The sequence below is a fragment of the Filicampus tigris genome, chromosome 2, assembly GCF_054856515.1.
Source record: "Filicampus tigris isolate MCC_2025a chromosome 2, RoL_Ftig_1.0, whole genome shotgun sequence".
In the NCBI taxonomy this organism is placed as follows: domain Eukaryota; kingdom Metazoa; phylum Chordata; class Actinopteri; order Syngnathiformes; family Syngnathidae; genus Filicampus; species Filicampus tigris.
In genome coordinates, this window is record NC_141218.1 from 24,531,071 (window position 1) to 24,550,072 (window position 19,002).

General features: G+C 42.6%; 1 protein-coding gene across 1 annotated transcript in view; it reads right to left on the reverse strand.

The window, feature by feature from the left end:
* The window catches only part of kcnip1a (Kv channel interacting protein 1 a), a 30,044-nt gene extending 17,530 nt beyond the window's left edge, over positions 1-12,514 (reverse strand). Inside the window, exon 1 of the mRNA XM_086023263.1 lies at positions 12,264-12,514. Coding sequence (XP_085879389.1) covers positions 12,264-12,321 — 58 coding nt within the window. The 5' untranslated portion in view covers positions 12,322-12,514. The remainder of the gene's footprint in view (positions 1-12,263) is intronic.
* Between the last annotated feature and the right edge of the window lie 6,488 nt (positions 12,515-19,002).

Consider the following 19,002-nt stretch of genomic DNA (forward strand, 5'->3'; position numbering starts at 1 on the left):
ATTGGCATAAAACCTTGAAGTCTCACTTTTAAAGATTTGTTCACTATCTGCCAAACTGCTGCTTGTTGTGAAGCGAGCTGAGTTGAAGTTGCTTCTACCACCTAGCGCTCGAAAGTCAAAACATGAAATCAGCAGAGCTGACTCATATCTTGAACAACTTGTAAGTCAGGTCACCCGTAATTCAAGGTACCACTGTACCTCCGTCTCGGATGCCTCTTACTTGCGAGCTAGTAATGATGGAGTCACTGTCACACGCAGTTAATGAGGGGCAGGTCAAAACGAGACCCCCCACTTCACCCATATGACTAAAGCGCTGCACATCTGTGCTCAGCATGACTCTACACGACCTTCTTGTAGACTGACATGACTGATGTGGGTACTGTGAAATGAAAAAAATAGGAATAGCTCTGGGGTGAACAATTACATCCCTGCTGAGCTAAAGCCTGTACACTTAGCAACAGGCCTGGCCATACATGTTAGCTCCGAAGATGAAGCTTGGATGAATTTTATTCATCCAAGTCAAGTCTCTAGGCGAGCACTCCAGAGTAAAGCTTAGCTCTACTTGGACTGCATATCAGCGCATAAACACTCCTTCTCTATAAAGCTTTTTTTTCAAAATAAAATGACGGTTTGGTGGGGTTCCAGATCAGCTTAGTCTATCCCAGCCGGCTTTGGGCAAGAGGTGGGGTACACCCTGGAGTGGCCATCAGCCAATCGCAGCGCACATACAGACGAAACCACAATTCACAGTCCTAACTCATGAACAATTTAGAGTCTTTAATCAAGCTATCGTGCATGTTTTAGAAGGTGGGGGGAAGCCAAAGTGGAGAAAACCAACGCATGCAAAGGGTAAACTTCCAAACTGTAAGGCAGACGTTCTAACCTCTAGTCCACCATGCTTTCCGTTCCAGATGACATTCTGAGTGATTTCTCATAGCATCTCAATGAAGGCTGGACTAAAAATCCCTGATCCGATACTTTTGCATACAGGCATCCGAGGGCTGAAGGTGTGGCAGCTATCGTGGTAATTGTTCTCTCGGGCAAAAGATTCTCAAGACCGCTTCCAAAATGGATTTGGCAACCCATCAAGTGATGCAGGAAGGGCACACTTAGTTTGGCTCAGGCTGAGTACAGAACACCTGTGGATTGGTATTAACTTTGACTATTTAAAAAAAAAATCTGTCAGACAGCAGGAGGAAAAACTTCTCGTAAGTGAGGAATCCCCTCTTCATAAGTTCACATGTGAGGTGAAGAGATTCCTTCTGTAACACATCAGGTGGAGATAAACCAGAAGTCACAGCCAGTTCTGTCCCTCAAAGTAAAAGACCAGTGGTCTCCAATGTAAATGTTTGTATTTGTTTTGGGTCTACATGTGGACCGAGCTGTAAAAAAAAAAAAACGTTTCAATTGAATAAAGCACAACCATTGAGGGCACCATGCCTGCCACTGTATCCCTTAAGTTACACTACCAATAACAATATCCATCAGTCACTCAAATATGACGAGCCCACAAATATTTTATAGCACCATCCCAACAGTTTGACCCAGCAGGATGGGTTGGTTGATTTAACCCAACAGTGAGTTAAATATTTTACCCAAACTGTTTGGTCAAATTAACTATAGTTCTGCGTTGTTTCAACTACTTGTTTTTGTTATTTACCGCCTCCAAATGCTTGGTCAAATCAACCACAATTCTGGGTTGTTTCAACTACCGTACGTATTTTTTATTCAATAATTTATCTAAATCCTTGGCCACATTAACCAGTATGCAAAATTAAATCTAATACAATAGAGGGTAATCTATAACAATATTAATTGCATTACATTACCAATACCTATAAAACTGTTCAATTACACACCTATAACCTAATATATGTCAGATTTGGTCACTCAAAACATGTAATATGCAATAAAAAACAACACTAGAATCTTCAATAGAATTTAATTCAATACATTTATAAGTTCACCTTAAAGTCAAGAACAAGAAATTCAAATCAGTGTCACACAAAACAATTAACATTAACAAAAGAAGTAACTGTGCAAAACAAGTAACATTAACATTAAATTGATCAAACAGCCTGCAAGCTGTTAGCTCAATTTACAAGCATATATTTTATTTTCACGAAGTTGTACCATGTGGGTTTTAAGTCCTGGCATTTTATTGACAACTATTTGTATTAATTCCAACTTGTGTCTTGATGTGTTGGCCTCATGAAGACACGCCACGATGTTTGTCTCAGGGTGAAAAAGAAACAAACAAGGAATGCAAGAGAGAGATTATGAGTAAGGACCAAATGTGCACAAATCAAATGCCAGAATAGTTTGTTGTTAATGGTTAATAATATTGAGCTTGTCTTATTGTATACACTATTTTTTTTCTTTTTTAAGACAATAAGGTTTGTATTTACCTTTACTAGTTTCGACATTCGACTTCTTGAGAAGTTGTCAGCTGAGTGCTGATAGGCGGCAGTGAACGTCAAAACTAGTAAATAGCATCAGAGCTGGGCATAGACCCTTCGGAAGTATCAACAAGTTATGGAATAGTGTACCTGAAATGTTGTCATTCTGTATCCAACTAAAATACAACATAAAACCCACAGTGAGGGCATACAGATGGCACCATAATCTATTTGTGGCGGGCCTAATGAATTTTCTTGAAACACTTACTGTATATTATCACTATATTTATGTGAGCATACAAGCATACGCAAGGTTTTACGAACCCACAATTAGCACAGTGTGAGCTGGCATCCCTTACGTACATGTAAATTCTGCTAACTTTATATTAGGAAACTATGTGCCTGAAATTGTACTTAAATTGACGAATTACCTGGCTAACTAGCAAGCTAACTTGCAGTGGTGGGCAGTCCGTCAGTGCTTCACTGAAGGACTACAGTTTCACTGGCGGACTGATGACTGACGGAAACTTTGAGACACTGACGGAATAAGCGCAGACGGAAACGATTTTTCGGACGTTACCCGAATCATAACTAATCTGTAAATCAATGAGGACGATTGGCACAAAACATGTTGGCGCATTAGTCTAGTCCACACTGCAGAAACCTCTGCGAGACTGCGCTCTGTAATATCGGTAGCCAGCAGGAAGCACTTTCCTTCGCCCTCTTCCCCAAGGAACACAGGGAGGTTTAGCTAGACTTGTTCATCCAATACAATACTGCTAGCAAGCTCAAACATGAATTAATTGATTCACTGAATGGCTGGGGGGAAATTGAAAAAATGTATGAGTGTGTGTAACAGTGACAACAGCTCAATGACTATCTACGTTGAAACAAGTCGGGGGGCGTCGCTTCAAAAAGACAGCGACAACAATGGATATCGTGCCTGCTACAACCATAAAGTGACCGAGATGACTAGACGATGCATTTAATTTTATTGCGAAAACGATCTTGAAGGTGGCGGAACGTGGATGAGTAGCTTGTTTAGTAATGTTTACTTTGCAGCAGCAGCAACGAGCTGTGTGGTGCATCCGTCTCCGTGTGGGAAACTGTCATCGCTACATGTGAGACAGCAATGTCCGCTCAAGCGTGTTTGTATTTCCTTATCGTCACATCACGTAACCCGCGCCTCCCAAATGCCCAGGGACGGACTGCCCAGCTCTGCCAAAGCGCAGTGAGTCACTATTTCTGTTCAAATATCATGCAGTGGGGGGGGGGGGATGCTGGTGGTGTAGTGAAAGTTTACTCGGACTCACCAACAGACAGCCCTTTAAAATTAGAGGCGGAACGGCTTATAGACGGGTACTATTTTTTTCTCCTGGAAAAACAGGCGAATGACGGATGACGGAAGGGTACCCCACCCTGCAGACGGATGATGAATAGCGGACGTGAAATTTTTCGTAAAATGGCCATCTCTGTTCATAACCAAGCGGTTGAGTAGCTCAAATAGACCATCTTGGATTTGGATTGGGGGACTTTGACCCTGCTGAAAAATAACCCAAAACGGGCTAAACATTTCACAATATGCACTTGGTTATACCATATCTATAGATATATCTATAGATAAAACAACACAGCATTTTTGGGTGCGTGGATGCCAAGAGGAGGGGAATGACGTGATGACTTAATAGGCACTGAGTATCTAATGGGAGCGTGGGTGATGGAGAAAGGGAGCAAATGAGAGAAAGAATGGAGGCCTAATATGAGGAGTCGATCGAGAGTTATGAATTTGATGATGGCTGATTGTTGCGTTGCCATGTGAGGGGAAAGGTGCAAAGGAGACGTAATGGGTTGTGAAAGAATGGAAAGAGTGGAGTGAAGTGGAAGTGTACATAGCGTGTGAAGACAGTACAGAACTGAAAGGTCGGAGAAGAAACAGAGTAAAATAAAGGAGGGTGTGACAGAAGAATAGGAGATGAGCACAGCTGCAGGGAGAAACATGACAAACAGAAATGGGAAAAAATCACCAAGGAGACGTGAAGTGTCGCAAGGCTGCTCAGACAGATGGCAGACAAGAAATAGGTAGAAGAAAATTGGTTTGTCAGACAAGCAGGAACAACAAATCACAAAGAGGATAATGACACATAGTTCAGAGCACAATGATCCTCTAGTAGAGGATCCATCATGGAGGAATCTAATCTCACAATATTACAACTGTGTTCTGTTTGTTGTATAGCCGGATAACAAGTTATCTCCAGGAAGCATGCACCGCCGCAGACACAAAGTCCGGGAAATGGTGCTACAAGAACTCAGAAACAATCGTGTAACCAATGACAAATACAGTTGTTGTACTTCATTTCATTTAATACATTCCAAAAAAATGTGGTTGTTTTTTGTTTCTCATCAAGAAAAATAAGTCTGTATTGTAAAATATTAATTTAATGAAAAAAATAAGAATGTAACTAATAACTAGATTACAGTATATAAAGTGAAATCATTTCAAAGTCACGCACAAACAGTGGCAGTTCCTGGTATGTGCAACATGCGGCTAAATAGGGAAGCAATGCGGGCGCATTCCCTAAAAAAATATTTGAAATTGTTTTCAATCATGCTTCAAGGCATCTCTTGATAAACATTGGTGTTTATATGGGGAATTTGCGCACCCTTGTCAAGGTGCCCGCTATAAGAGTTTTAGGAGAGATGCAGTGATGTGCCGCAAGTCTTCAGAGTGGGGCTGATGTTGATCCATCGATTTTTTTCTGAGTATGATTTTTTTATTCTGTACTAAGCTAAATTGATTCGCAGCAGCCCTAGCACTATTATTTCCAACCCCACGCTATCACTAACGAATAAGGTGGTCAATAAACACAATACTATTCTTACTCATGGCGGAAATAAAATGACACCACAACACAAAAACAGGGACAATAAACAATAATAACAATAAACAGGTAATTCCTAACACTATTTTACAAAATCTCTCTTGGCATGCTGGGAATTGCAGCTTCTCCTGCTGTTGTGTTGAGGGAATTCAGGGTTTGAGGGGCCTGCCAATACGCAGCATTCAAGCCACTATACCACCACTGCATATACACATTAGTTAGTCCATTTGTGTGTTGATGTGTGCTTTTCAGAGACTTGGCCCAGTAAGCTGCAGTCAGTTGGGTTGGCCATTTAACACAAGGTAAATTCAGTGTTACCGTCTGCGCCCTGCTCGTTGCAAGTGTTTTCATTTTGTATTCTGTATTTGGTATTTTACTATTAATTCCTAGTCCGTTTATCGCCTTCCGTCTGTACCCTTCCGCTGTCCGTCTATCCACCTTTTTCTCCAGACCAAATGGTAATCGCCGGTCCGCCTATCATTTTAAACGGGCTTCCGTTAGCATTTTCGTCTACCAACTTCGACCAACTTTCAATAGCAAATTTCAATATCCATGTCTTTATAGCATTTACTAACACGACTAATCACGATTAAGGCCTTTTCACACCGCATTTGTTCATTGTGAAAGGTACGCAGAGCATCATGCAAAGACAACAGCACCCTGGTTCAACCTTGCCTACATTTGGAAGTGGTGATTTAGCAACCGAAAGTAAAGAAGGAGGCTTTTCCCGCTGGTTTAGATGAGAAATAGAACACACCTCGGCAATATGTGCAGTATGTCATATGGCAAAAGAAAGCTCTGGCTTATCATTTTAAGGAGGAGGAGGACTCGAGCAGCACAAAAAAGGGAATGGGTGCCTCCTATACTAATGACTCAGCGAGAACTTGGAGAGCTTAATCATGCCATTTACTGTAAAAGTTAGGCAAAATAGCATGCATCAGCCCCTCTCCTATTGTAGGCACTTTCTATCACCACGACACCACTCTTGAACTCGACTTTTTAATTCGAGGCGCATCACCGTTGCAGCAAAACACCCTCTTGTCGCGCCGCATCGCATTCTGTGGTCCCGCCCCCACAGCCTATAAACACGGCGCATGGCATGTTGCACGTGTAATGTGGAAAGGGCTTTAGTGTTTCAATCGCAATGTCACAGCGCACCACCAAAAAGATGTCACTAAAATTACCTTATGTGATCCTGAAATTCCGATGATCTCGTCTCAATTTACTCCGAAATATGCTTACTCAGTGTGAAATGTGGGCCCGTTAATTTGAACACAAGGCTATTACTCTGTTGTATCCTCAAAATTCCAAGTATTTAACTCAGGGGTCGGCAACCTGAGGCTCCGGAGCCGCATGCGGATCTTTCATCCTTATGTTGCAGCTCTGCATGGCTTGGGAAAATAAATTATAAATGTCTATAACGTCTTCTAAAGACACGACATCAGGCGTAGCTTGGATATCTCTTTTTTTATTATTCCAACACGGCTACTGTGGGTCGTAGTTGACGCCAGCTACAGTGCAACAACAATTCCGTCAAAGGTACAAATGGATCTCTGGTCCTCTCGCCGTCCTCTCACTCCTCTCTCACTCGCACACCTCTCCCATCCACTGAGTCGCGTGATGCAACCTCAGAAACTACACACCTTAGCAAAACACAAACGTTACGACAACACAGATAACCCAATTCGTTACAGTATGTTATTTGACTCAAAAACGTGTATGATGTCTTCTTATTAAGTCAAAGTTTTGAACTTCTTTCTTCAGACATTGTGCAATTTTGGTGATCAGCATTCACTTTGTTCAGAGACGTTTGACAGAACTTGACGACCTGTCAGCAGACAGCCGGCGTGCTCAGAAAGCCCAGCGACACCAAAACTGTACAATATCTGAACAAAGATCTTTATTTGTGTTTGTTCGTTTGTTTGATTGTAGTTGTAAATTGTAAGATTACTGTCACCTCGAAATATTAAAATAAAATTATACAGTCACTTTGCTGCACATTGATGTCGATTGATGTCTCGGACCAATCACTGGCCTCCAAAATACTTACGTCATGTTTTAGAACCGGGCTACTTTAACCAAAAGTAGAGTTGAGTAGGGCCAGGTAAATGTGTCAGTGGAGAATGGGCTTTTGTCGAGTAGAGTAGAACAGAGTAGGATAGATAGTGTCGGTGGAAACCAGGCTTAATGTGATGATAGATAGTCCAGCCAATGCTGAAAACTCGATGTTGTCAGTGATACATTTTTTCATTTGACAACTTTCTGTGCGCCTTTGCCTACAAACACAAACTTGCTCACTAACCTTCTACGCCGTCTTCAATTTCACTGGCCCCACCCCTTAATTCATTAATTCAATCACACTTGCTCATCATTACATTCAGATACCTTCATGGCCTTACAGATAATTTGAACTTGTAAAACTCTAACACCACTTCACAATTGCAGGATCCCTACTTGCACAGTATATCATGGGGACTGCTTTGCAAATATGTATTGTTGCAAACCTGCATGTGTACTTGAATTGTTTCAAGTTTGTCTAAGTGTGATTTCTGATAGGTGGAGTTGGAGGTGGGGCAAGTGGAAAGAGTAGGAAGATTTTTCCATGTGTCTGCGGGATAAATATAATGCTTCATTTTCACAATAAAGAGGTTATTGATTGACCACTGCTTGACTTAGTTTCATTGTCTATACACTACAGTTTATTGTCTATTCTTTACAGCTACACGTGAGTGTTGGGTCAATTTTGCTGATGGCTGATGTGAGGATTTAGGCTGAGGTTTGTGAGCAAGCAATAGCGGGTGCCTTTTTAGGTGCATTCATACTTCATGTGGTTTTGTTATAGCTGAGAATAGACTTACATATTTGGCAAGTGATTGTACCAGTCAAATTTTTACTAAGATATTTCCACACGTTTGAGGCACTGTTGCTAGTTGGCTGAGCCGAACGGCCACCTGCTGATTTTGGCGATGCGTATATATTGTTCAAGCCAAAACACATGAATGTCAATTAATCGACTTCAAGCTATAATTGTGATTGCGCAGTGGTAAAATATCCAGATCCAGTGCAGTATTTCCTTCCACTGTTAGCTGGTCATCTTTTCACCTTTATCCATCCATTCACTTTCTATACAACTTGTCCTCATTAAGGTCGCAGGGGAGTTGAAGCAATTCCCAGTTGACTTTTGGGTGAAAGGTGGGGTACACGCTGGATTAGTCACCAGCCAAAAGCAGGGCACATATTGACGGCCAAAATGCTTTCTATTTGACAGAGGTGTCAAATCCAGGTCCAGAAAGTGAACCACCGTCACAGTTTCTCTCTAGCCACAGGTGCTTCGACTCAAGAGCTCATTTACCTGCCAGTTGGGGAGCAGGGTTTAATTTCTGGACCTGGATTTCACACCAAAGTCAGTTATGAGGATTTCCATTTTGGCTGTCCATATATATGTAACTCCAATTCACACTCACATTTACATCCATGAAAAATGTATCATCTTCACTTAACATAACTTGCATGTTTTTGTAATGTAGAAGGAAGCCTGAGTGGCCAGACAAATCCCTGGCAATATAAAGGTAATTACGAATATTTAATGTGTTCCACAACTTAGTGCTACTTTCATGAAGACACCACAGGTGTTCAAATAAAAATTTTAAATATAGTCAATTGCTCTCTTCAGACAGGCGTCTTCCCCGCTGCCTTTAAAACGGCGGTGGTGAAGCCCCTTCTGAAGAAGAGCGGTTCTGACCCGAGCGTTTTTAATAACTACAGACCCGTATCCAACTTACCGTTTTTAAGTAAGATTTTAGAAAAACTGGTTTTCATCCAGTTGAATCATTTTTTAAATACAAATAATATTTTGGAGAAATATCAATCTGGTTTTAGGATGAACCACAGTACGGAGACTGCTCTTTTAAGGATCTTAAATGATATTAGGTGCACTGCAGACGTGAGAAAACTCACAGTCTTGGTGCTACTGGATCTAAGCGCTGCTTTTGATACAGTAGATCACCAAATTTTATTAAATAGACTTAAAAATCTAGTGGGCATCTCTGGTACTGTTTTTGACTGGTTTTATTCCTATCTCACAGACCGATATTTCTTTGTAAGTATGGATACTTGTTCCTCTAAAACTCATGAAATTAAATGTGGGGTTCCTCAAGGTTCGATTTTAGGCCCCTTACTTTTTAATCTTTATATGCTTCCCCTCGGGGATGTCATCAGGGGACACGGCATCAGCTTTCACAGCTATGCTGATGACACGCAGCTGTATATTGCCGTGTCTCCTGATGACACAGGACCCATTGATACCCTTTTAAATTGCATTTTAGATATCAAGTCATGGATGGCAGATAATTTCCTACAGCTCAATGAGGACAAGACTGAGGTTTTAGTTATCGGTCCCGAAGGTCAGAGAGAGAAGCTTTTACCAAAACTACACATTTTTAATCCCTCACACTGTGTGAAGAACCTTGGCGTCATTTTTGACTCTGAGCTCAGTTTTATTCCTCATATTAAAAATGTAACCAAGATTGGTTTTTATCACCTTAAGAATATCGCCAGAGTCCGCCCGTTTCTCTCTCAGGCTAACACGGAAGTGCTGATGCATGCCTTTATTTCCTGTCGTTTAGATTACTGTAATGCCCTGCTCTCTGGCCTCCCGAAAAAGAGCATTTCACCACTGCAACTACTGCAGAATTCAGCCGCTCGGGTGCTGACGAGAACCAGAGGGCGGGAGCACATTACGCCAGTTTTGAAATTGCTGCATTGGCTCCCTGTGTGTTTCAGGATCGATTTTAAAGTACTTTTATTAGTTTATAAATGTGTTAATGGTCTTGGGCCATCTTATTTATCTGATTTGCTTTTATCATACCAGCCCTCGCGGATCCTGAGGTCCTCTGGCGCCGGCCTTTTATTTATTCCAAGGGTGAGGACCAAAATGCATGGCGAGGCTGCATTCAGCCATTTTGGTCCTCACCTTTGGAATAGCCTGCCAGAGGATGTCAGGTCTGCAGAGACTGTTGATATTTTTAAGAGGAAGCTCAAGACACACCTTTTTAGTTTGGCTTTCAACAACTTTTAAATAATTTATCTTTTCTTTTGATTGAAGATAATTCTATGTTTTGCTTTGAATGTTTTAAAGCACTTTGAGTTGCATTTTTATGTATGAAAAGTGCTATATAAATAAAATGTGATTGAAATGTGATTGAAAATACTGCAACAATCCAACAGCACATTTTATACAACATTATATAGACAAAAGCATTGAAATACATTTCAGATTCAATCAATCAATCTGGGTTTACGAGACAGCACTCGTCACAGTGGATGGTGGTGCAATGTGATTTTCTTCTTTTGTGGACAATTCTACGCTTTCATGCTTCCAACTTTGTAACAGCAGTTTGGGGATGGAACCCACAAATGTATAAATGGACAAAATGCCCCACAGATATGCTCCAGCATTTTGTAAAAGTCTTCCCAGAGGCGTGTAAGCCATTAAGGGAGGACCAAATCCATTTTCTTCCATTTTCACTTCTTGTGAGTCATAAGCCAATCTATTTGTCCATATACAGTATTTCTTTCACAGGTGAAATGTTTGTTATCGCATGGAACGGAGAGTCAGACGTTTCCACAATATGTTTGCACCTTACTGCCACCTTATTATTCCAAACAGCAACACATTTATGCTTTGCCTTTGTTAACACCCATGGGAAAGGTGTTTACAAGAGTAGGAGTGAGAATGTTCCAAAAGATGGAGGCAGCCATATGCACTCACTTGGAAAATGTCCTGCATGTGCTAATTTGCATGGGGAAAAAATACTAACAGCCTGCCCACATAAATATATATATATATATATATATATATATATATATATATATATATATATATATATATATATATATATATATATATATATATACACACACACACACGCACACACATAGGCTATACATGATTAGAGCTTCACCGGATTTTACAAGGCGCAACACATCCCTTCCAGGCAACAGGTCTTGTTAACATTTCAGGTCCACGTCATCAGCGCATACAGGAATACCCCTATCTCATCAAGAGCCCCTGACCCGACCCCTTCCGCCCCTCCCAAACTGACATCTTTTGTTGCCATGGCGACCGTGCTTCCAAGGTAACTGCAAGACGGAAAAGTGGTGTGTGAGCAGAGTGACAAATGCCTTCGACGTGCGCGTGTTTACTAGCGCCACCACCAGCGCACGCAATCACCGGACGGACCGAGTGACACAAGCACCTCAGCTGAACGTGAACACACCAAGGAGTGCGCGTGCACTTACAGCACATGATAAATACACACAGTTGTAAAACTTTGTGGTATGATAAAAGGGACTATATGTCATTTGAAAAACCTGTTGGTCTATTCTCTCAATACTCTCTCAATCTCTCTCCTTATATCTATCCATCTATCTATCCATCTATCCATCTATCCATCTATCCATCTATCCATCTATCTATCTATCTATCTATCTATCTATCTATCTATCTATCTATCTATCGCTCTCTCTCTCTCAAACACAACAAAAACACACTCACACATAATCCTATTCCAGCACCAACAAACCACCATTTAAAACATAATCGAAACAACTGTGCGTGCTTGTTTGTGTTCCAGCCATCTAAAGTAACAGGGGCAATTAAAATCCACATTAGTAAAAGTTTAATTGTCTTTTCTATGTGCTGCTTTCCTTCTTATGACGGAATGCATTCAAGTGTCGGAGCGTCTTTTGTGAGAGTGAGTGTTTGACATGTAGAAACTTGCATGTCTGCAATTAAAATACACTATAGTCTATATTTAAAAAAAGCTATTGACTATGGAAACACTCCAAAAACCATAGAAGTGTACATTTCTACAAGTTTTACTGCCTTTTTCAAACGTGTGTAAGAGAATGAATGGCAGATTGTACGTATGCGTGTGTGTGCATATGCATGTTAGTTTATGTGTGTGCATGTGTGGTCCCTCACCCCTGGATGGCCTCCTCGTCTTGGTCTGCATGGTCAGCGTGCCCACCACAGCCCCCATGTTTGCAACGTCGTCGTGGAAACAAGTGCGCCTGTCCGTATGCCGAAGTCTGGATGTGTTTCGTCACGTGTTTGGACGACAAGTGCCCGCACACACACATACATCACCAAAACACACGCACTCCCTCACCCTCTCATCCTACCTCCCCCTTTTCTCTCTCTTACTACAGTGCACACGCTCTCTTGTTGGTTGCTCGCGGAACAAACCCGCTTTCTAACACGTACCCCTCCTTCTCATCATGTTTTCTCACTCCATCTCCCCGTGCTCCTCCTCTTTTTTTCCTCTCTCACCACTTTGCTTCCCTCATTCTCACTCTCCTGCACCCCTACTTGGGGTCTCTCCCCTCTCTCCTCTCGCATCACAACAAGCCAGAGCACAGCATTGGTGATTCAGAATGAAATCATCAGGGCTTTATCGACTGAATTATTTGATTGCAGTGTATTTGATTCTTAGAATACAACACCACATGAATCACCGGGAGGGAAAAAGTTTCACACTCACAAGTTTTTAGTTTCACACTCCAACATGGCAGATATGCAGATGAGTAAAGACTTGAATAATGAGTTAAAAGGGCAAATAAATTATGCAGTTTGTATCGGTGAAAAGAAGTAAAAACAGCCCCATGCATCACTTCCTGTTTTGTCCCAACAACACTTTTTCTTCAAGGAAAAGCCACGTTCATCCATCAGCATGTGCCTTCAGTCCATCCATCATGCTGCCATAGTGAAAAAAGAAATGGACAGAGAGTTTGCAAGATTAGCTCTCATGCATGGTAGGAAGAAAGGAAGGATGGAAGATTGTCAGCCAGTAGGAGAGCATAAATCCAGGGTCTTAGAGTCGAGGAAAGGCGACAGGGAGAGATTAAAAGAGGCAAAGGATTGAGAAGGGGTGAAATATTTAATGGAGTAGTAATAGAGGAATGAAGACAAGTGTCAGAGAAAAGTGTAAAGTGTGTAGGGGTGATGTGCTCCTGTCTGCACGGATGAAAGTGAGACTCATTTACGAGCAAATCAATACAAACGAGGTCCCACGTTGAGGAAGATAAATTGCGTGGAGGGTGGCTAAATTATACAGAACCACGCCATCACAAGAGGTATAAAATGTAAAAGTTGTACAGCAGCTACAAAAACACCTTTACCATCAGAGGAGGGCTCACTTTTGAATTGGAACTTTTGCAGTTCCAATTGGGAACCTTCATTATTTGTTTTGTTGAAAGAGGATTCATTTACAGCATTCAAACTATTAACTGCACAGGCAATGTTTTAAATAGTCTTGACATTCCTAATGTATCATACAAGTGGAAAGAGAAGTTAACCAGTGATAATATAAAAACAAGGCCTGGCCATTCTGTCAGTCCATCACTGACGGACGCCAGTTATCCTGACGAATGACGAATGAGGGAAACTTCAAGAAATGGCGGACAAAGCACTGACGGAGGTAGATTTTCGTCCATCAGTGTAATCGTCAGTAACCGGGTCGAGTACCAACGGACCTCTCAGTCCGTTACTGACAGACGCCCATTTTGCTGACGAGTGACACAAACACTCTCTGCCTGTCTCATGTGTTTGTTTGCAGGGCTGAATACAAGCAGGGTTGCTTCCATTGACTAGACAGGGAGTCCTCATTTTACAAGCGAGTTCCGTTCCCGCACTGGCGATGTAACACAAATTTCCTCGTGTCGGATTTCACCGTTAAAGTCGAAATTTACTTCAAAATACTTTGTATAAAAAAACGAAAATACATTAAAATAAAAAGCATAAGATGCTGTTCTGAGCATTACTGCTGAGAAGTGGATGGAGAAGGAGGAGAGGAGGGCAAAAAAGGCAAAGATAATGCCGGCGCGCAAACAGACACGATCGAGACACTCTGCGCATGCTCATTGCTCAACCGCGAGGAATGCTGGTCTTTGTAGTACAGGAAGCGCTTGTATGCGGAAGTGCGTTGTTTGGGGAAGTGCGTTGTTTGGCGCGAAACCCGTCGCAAATACACAAGCAGAGGTAAACAAGCTCAGAGACGCAGCACAGAGTGAGGAGGAAACTGGCTGCTTCATTCCTGTGGTGAGTCAAGTGTTTTATTGACAGTTGAAAGTAACAAGCGGAAATGACGTCCATTTGAGCCATGGCGCCGTGCATCGCCATACACAGTGGGTTATTCAAATGCCGGAGCAACTCTGTCCGCTCAATCATGTAAACTGGATATTCTAACCCTATTATTGACTGCATGTAAACGTAGTCACTATGGTGCTGGGGACAAAATGGAAGAGGAGGCACAGGCGTCGTAAAGTCGAAACATCGTAGGTCGCGTACGTCTGAATTCGAGGACTGCCAGTATATGTGTAGTAGAAGGCGATATGCACCAAAAAGCTGTAATCCACCAATGAACCAAGAAGAAGAATTGGATTCTGGTAAGCCATTCTAAACTTGAAATTAAAACTTTTTGGTGTTTTAGGAATTAAAACAGTGGCAGGGAGCCACCCGCGTGCTCCCGTTGTACTTAACAGTTCAATAGATTGGTAAATAAATGTATGTGAGTGTTTGTGTGTGTAAAGCTCTTAGGACAGACATCGCATGATGTAGATGTTTGTGTGTGTAAAGCTCTTAGGACAGACATCGCATGATGTAGATATACTCATATATAAGTGATTTTCAAGTTTCTTTTGCTGCGACAATGACAATGATCTACCTGAAGAGAAAACTCTCTTACCTTGCTGACAGTTTCGGCTTCATGTCTCGGACTGCAGCCTTCCTCGGAGCCGTCACCGCTTGCGAAACTGTCAGCAAGGTGAGAGAGTTTTCTCTTCAGGTAGATCATTGTCATTGTCGCAACAAAAGAAACTTGAAAATCACTTTTGAAATAAGAAGACAAAATGAACATTATTGGATTACACTCATATATACAATACAATACAATTTTATTTATATAGCGCATTTCATAATGCACTGGGAGCCAGTGAAGGGAGGCCAGAATTGGTGTTGTGTGCTCCTTCTTCCGAGCTCCACTTAGTAGGCGGGCAGCAGCATTTTGGACAAACTGTAGACTTTTGAGGGAGGACTGGCTGACTCCAAAATAATGTGCATTGCTGTAATCTAGCGAATCTAGAGATATAACAAAGTCATGGATGACTGTTTCTAAGTGCTGATGGATTTGGGGATTTTTTATGCGTCGGACTATGACATGGTATTTGGGGGGGGGGGGGGGGGGCGTACTGTTGACTGTAGATGGACGGAATGGTGGACCGGTGAAATTTACGGATAACGGAGGTGTGGTTGGAGTAACGTGACGAACTGATGATTACAGTTTGGTTCGGCTTGAAAAAATGTCAAACTGACGATGACTGACGGGTACCAAGGCCGCTGAGGGAGGAAGAATGACGGACCAGCAAAATTTTATAAATTGCCCACCTTTGATAAAAACTATAAAACTTTGCATCTGTTGGGCCAAGCCATCTGAACTCGCTGCTGGTCCAAACCCAGACAAATTGGGAGGGTTGGAGTCAGGAAAGGCATCTATCTGCAAAACCTATGCCAGTTGCTCTCTATTTCATTTCAACAAGTATTACCATCATGATGACCAGGATTAAAAACAGCAAACAACAAAGCCAAGATCGGTACTTTACTTTAGAATAGGTGCCACTGCAAAATGCACAGACCTGAAAAAAGAAAGAAAACCTCAACTTAACTTTACTTATAGAGCACAAAACAACCATCACTGCATGTAAAGTTCTGCACATGGAGTAAAAAAAAATCTGAAAAATCAGACATACAAAAACAGTTCAAACAATAAATTAATAACATAAAAACAAACATAAAACATTAAAATAATGCTGAGTCTCATGCTGAGTCAAAAGCCATAGAATAAAATGAACTGAGGTCTCTCAAGATTTGCTGAGGGGTACAGAATCTTCCAATGTTAAAAACGACTTGCTGGCATTTTGCGCATCAAGCAGCCTGCAGACATGACCCAGTTTACAACAGGTAGCAAATCATCTGCTACAAATCAACCACAGGACGTAAACATGTTGCCGCTTCTCTCAACACTGCAACAAAATAGACAATTTCATAGCCTGTCAACAGCTTGGGCAAGCAAAAATATACAAGCAAAAACATGAGCTTTGATCGTTTAAAAGTAGAATTTGGCAGAAAAGAGTGTTCTTATATTATTAAGCCACGTCTCCATAATAATAACAATAATAACAAAACCCTCAGAGTTGGAATGTGGCTTCTTTTCTGTTGGTATGAATAATAAATAAAGAATGAATGTTGTAAGTTTTATTTGGAACGATTATGTTTGATGAAGAGATAAATCTACACTCACCAGCCACAATATTAGCTTCAGTATCTATACAAACAATACAATACAACCCTTCACCGCATATCCGAAAATGAGGGGCTTTAAACGGCCATTTTCAGCTGAAGGGTCGGCCTCACTGAAAGCCCGGTGCTCCAAATCTTTCCAAGTCCAATTTTGACATTTCGACAAGCCGACGTCCGGGGCTTGTATTTATCTGAAATTGATGCACATGGGCCGGCCCACTCATACCGCGACGCCGCTGTATCTCTGGCTGGACAGAATTAAAGCGTTAGCCCTGCTACGGCTGCACGGACAACGTGCGACTGGGACAAGGAGATCCGGAGAGCGTGACCACGACGCGACCTCTCCAGGAGCACTGGCGAATGTGGTGCTACTAGCTGCCCGACTGATGGTGCCGAACGAGGCCGAAGGCGGACACGGAGCCCGAGTCTTTTCAAAGTCCATCTATCCATTTTTTCAAAGTCGCCACTTATTAGCGAGCCCACGCCATACCACGACGCTAAGATGAATCTCAGAAACAGAAATCGTGCTCGCCAGGCTACGGCTGGGGCTCCACGCTGCCTGTGCTCTTGTTGAGTGCCTTTCGGTTGGCTGGCTGACCGGTGGCAGTGCGGAGCTACTCCTACTTGACTGCATGAGTGGGTAGTCGTCCGAGACATGAAGCCCTGTCTGATCGGTATCGGTGAAGCTGATCTCAATCTGCTAACCTTTACTGGTTTGCAATCTAAAACTAATTCTGCCTCAACAAGCCACGGGAGCTAGCGGAAGCTAACAGCCTTGACTGCTTGCCTGTCTGCCTAAATAGTAAAACTTTAGCATCGCTATATGTCCTAAAACTACGACCTATTACCACAAAAATTCATATGCACAATCCTACTAGGGCATAGGGCATCCGTAAGGTAGAAAGGCCCGCCGTGTCCAGTAATAGCATTCACTAGCATGGTCCTGGGGCCGGACACCGGCGTGCCCGTCGGCAGCCGGCCCACTAGTTTTTAGACCAATTGCAGCGTTGCACACAGTTGCGAGCGGATGGACCAAATTTGTCAAGGTAAAAGCACGTACCACACGGCAGCAGCTGTCCATGGTGCACGGCCAAGGCCTGTTTGACTTGTGCTGGACCCCGTTTAACGCCGGCTTGATCAGTGTCGACGCAGACCGGGCCTGGTCTCTGTGAGATGTTCGCCGCATTAATCAGGTCATCGGCCCGCTTGACAAGGTTGGTCATCTCAAGGGTGTCCACATCGGGGAGGGCGGCCCTCACGGAGGAAGGTAGAGTTTGAAGCCAGAGCTCTCGCATCAGGTCGACTTCTTAGTTGATGGGTCAGTATCGGGAAAGTGAGCAAGTGCTTGCATTTCATTCCATACGTGGTGGGCACTCCTGTCACCAAGCGGCTGAAGCAGGAAACGGAGCGGGCGGTGGGCGTAAGGGTGAATTCCCTCAGCAAATATTATTTCAAGTCATCATATTTTATCGACCAGTTGGTCGTCGAGCCATGCCAAAACCTGAGGGAATATTGACTCAGGACTGGATTCCAGCACCTAATCAACTCTCGTGCGTTCGCCGGTCACTTTGCGCAGACGAAACTGTACTTCGGCGCGGCGGAACCAGGAAATCGGTTCCTGTGCGGAGAACGGCGGAAGCTTCACCCTGACGGCATGAATCGTCACCGCCAGAGGTTGATCTGTCCGTGCCTCTTTGGACATTGTGGCGTGTCGTAAAACGATCGTGGTCACCAGTTGTAAGTTATGTCCATGCAGGATGTGTAGGAGGTCAGATGAAAGAGGTGAAAGAGGTTGGATGAAAGAGGTCGGATGGGTGGGGACACCCGGCCCGCGGAGCGACTCTTTGAACAGCCCCTGCATATATCAGTGGGTACAACTTTCTCTGTCATTGCAGCCATTTGCCAAAATCAAAAAAGTTTATTTCATTTCTCATTAATGTACACTTAGCACCCCATCTCGACAGAAAAGAAACAGAAATGTAGAACATTTTGCAAAGTAAGCAATAGTGTCTTTGTAAAGGCAGAACTTTCCATGTTTCATGTTGTGGCCCATGAGTGTATATTTACTCAAAAAGTAGGAGAAGAATGGCTTAGCCGTCATCCAAACAGTTTACACATACATGCACAAACACTTGGACACACATTTCTTCTGGCTATATAAAAGTATTATACCTCAAGGAATTTACAGGCCGTCAAAGTGATTTCTAACTCATCGTCAATGTTCCTGACTTACTCCTGAGCTTCCATCCATCCCTCCCCCCACTCCCTTATCTGGGAATTTGTCTCCAGGCATGCCGCCACTGCCGCTAACCTTTTATTTTCGCCATCTCCAATTTATAAATCTTCGCTCACAGTGTTGCTGTCGTTT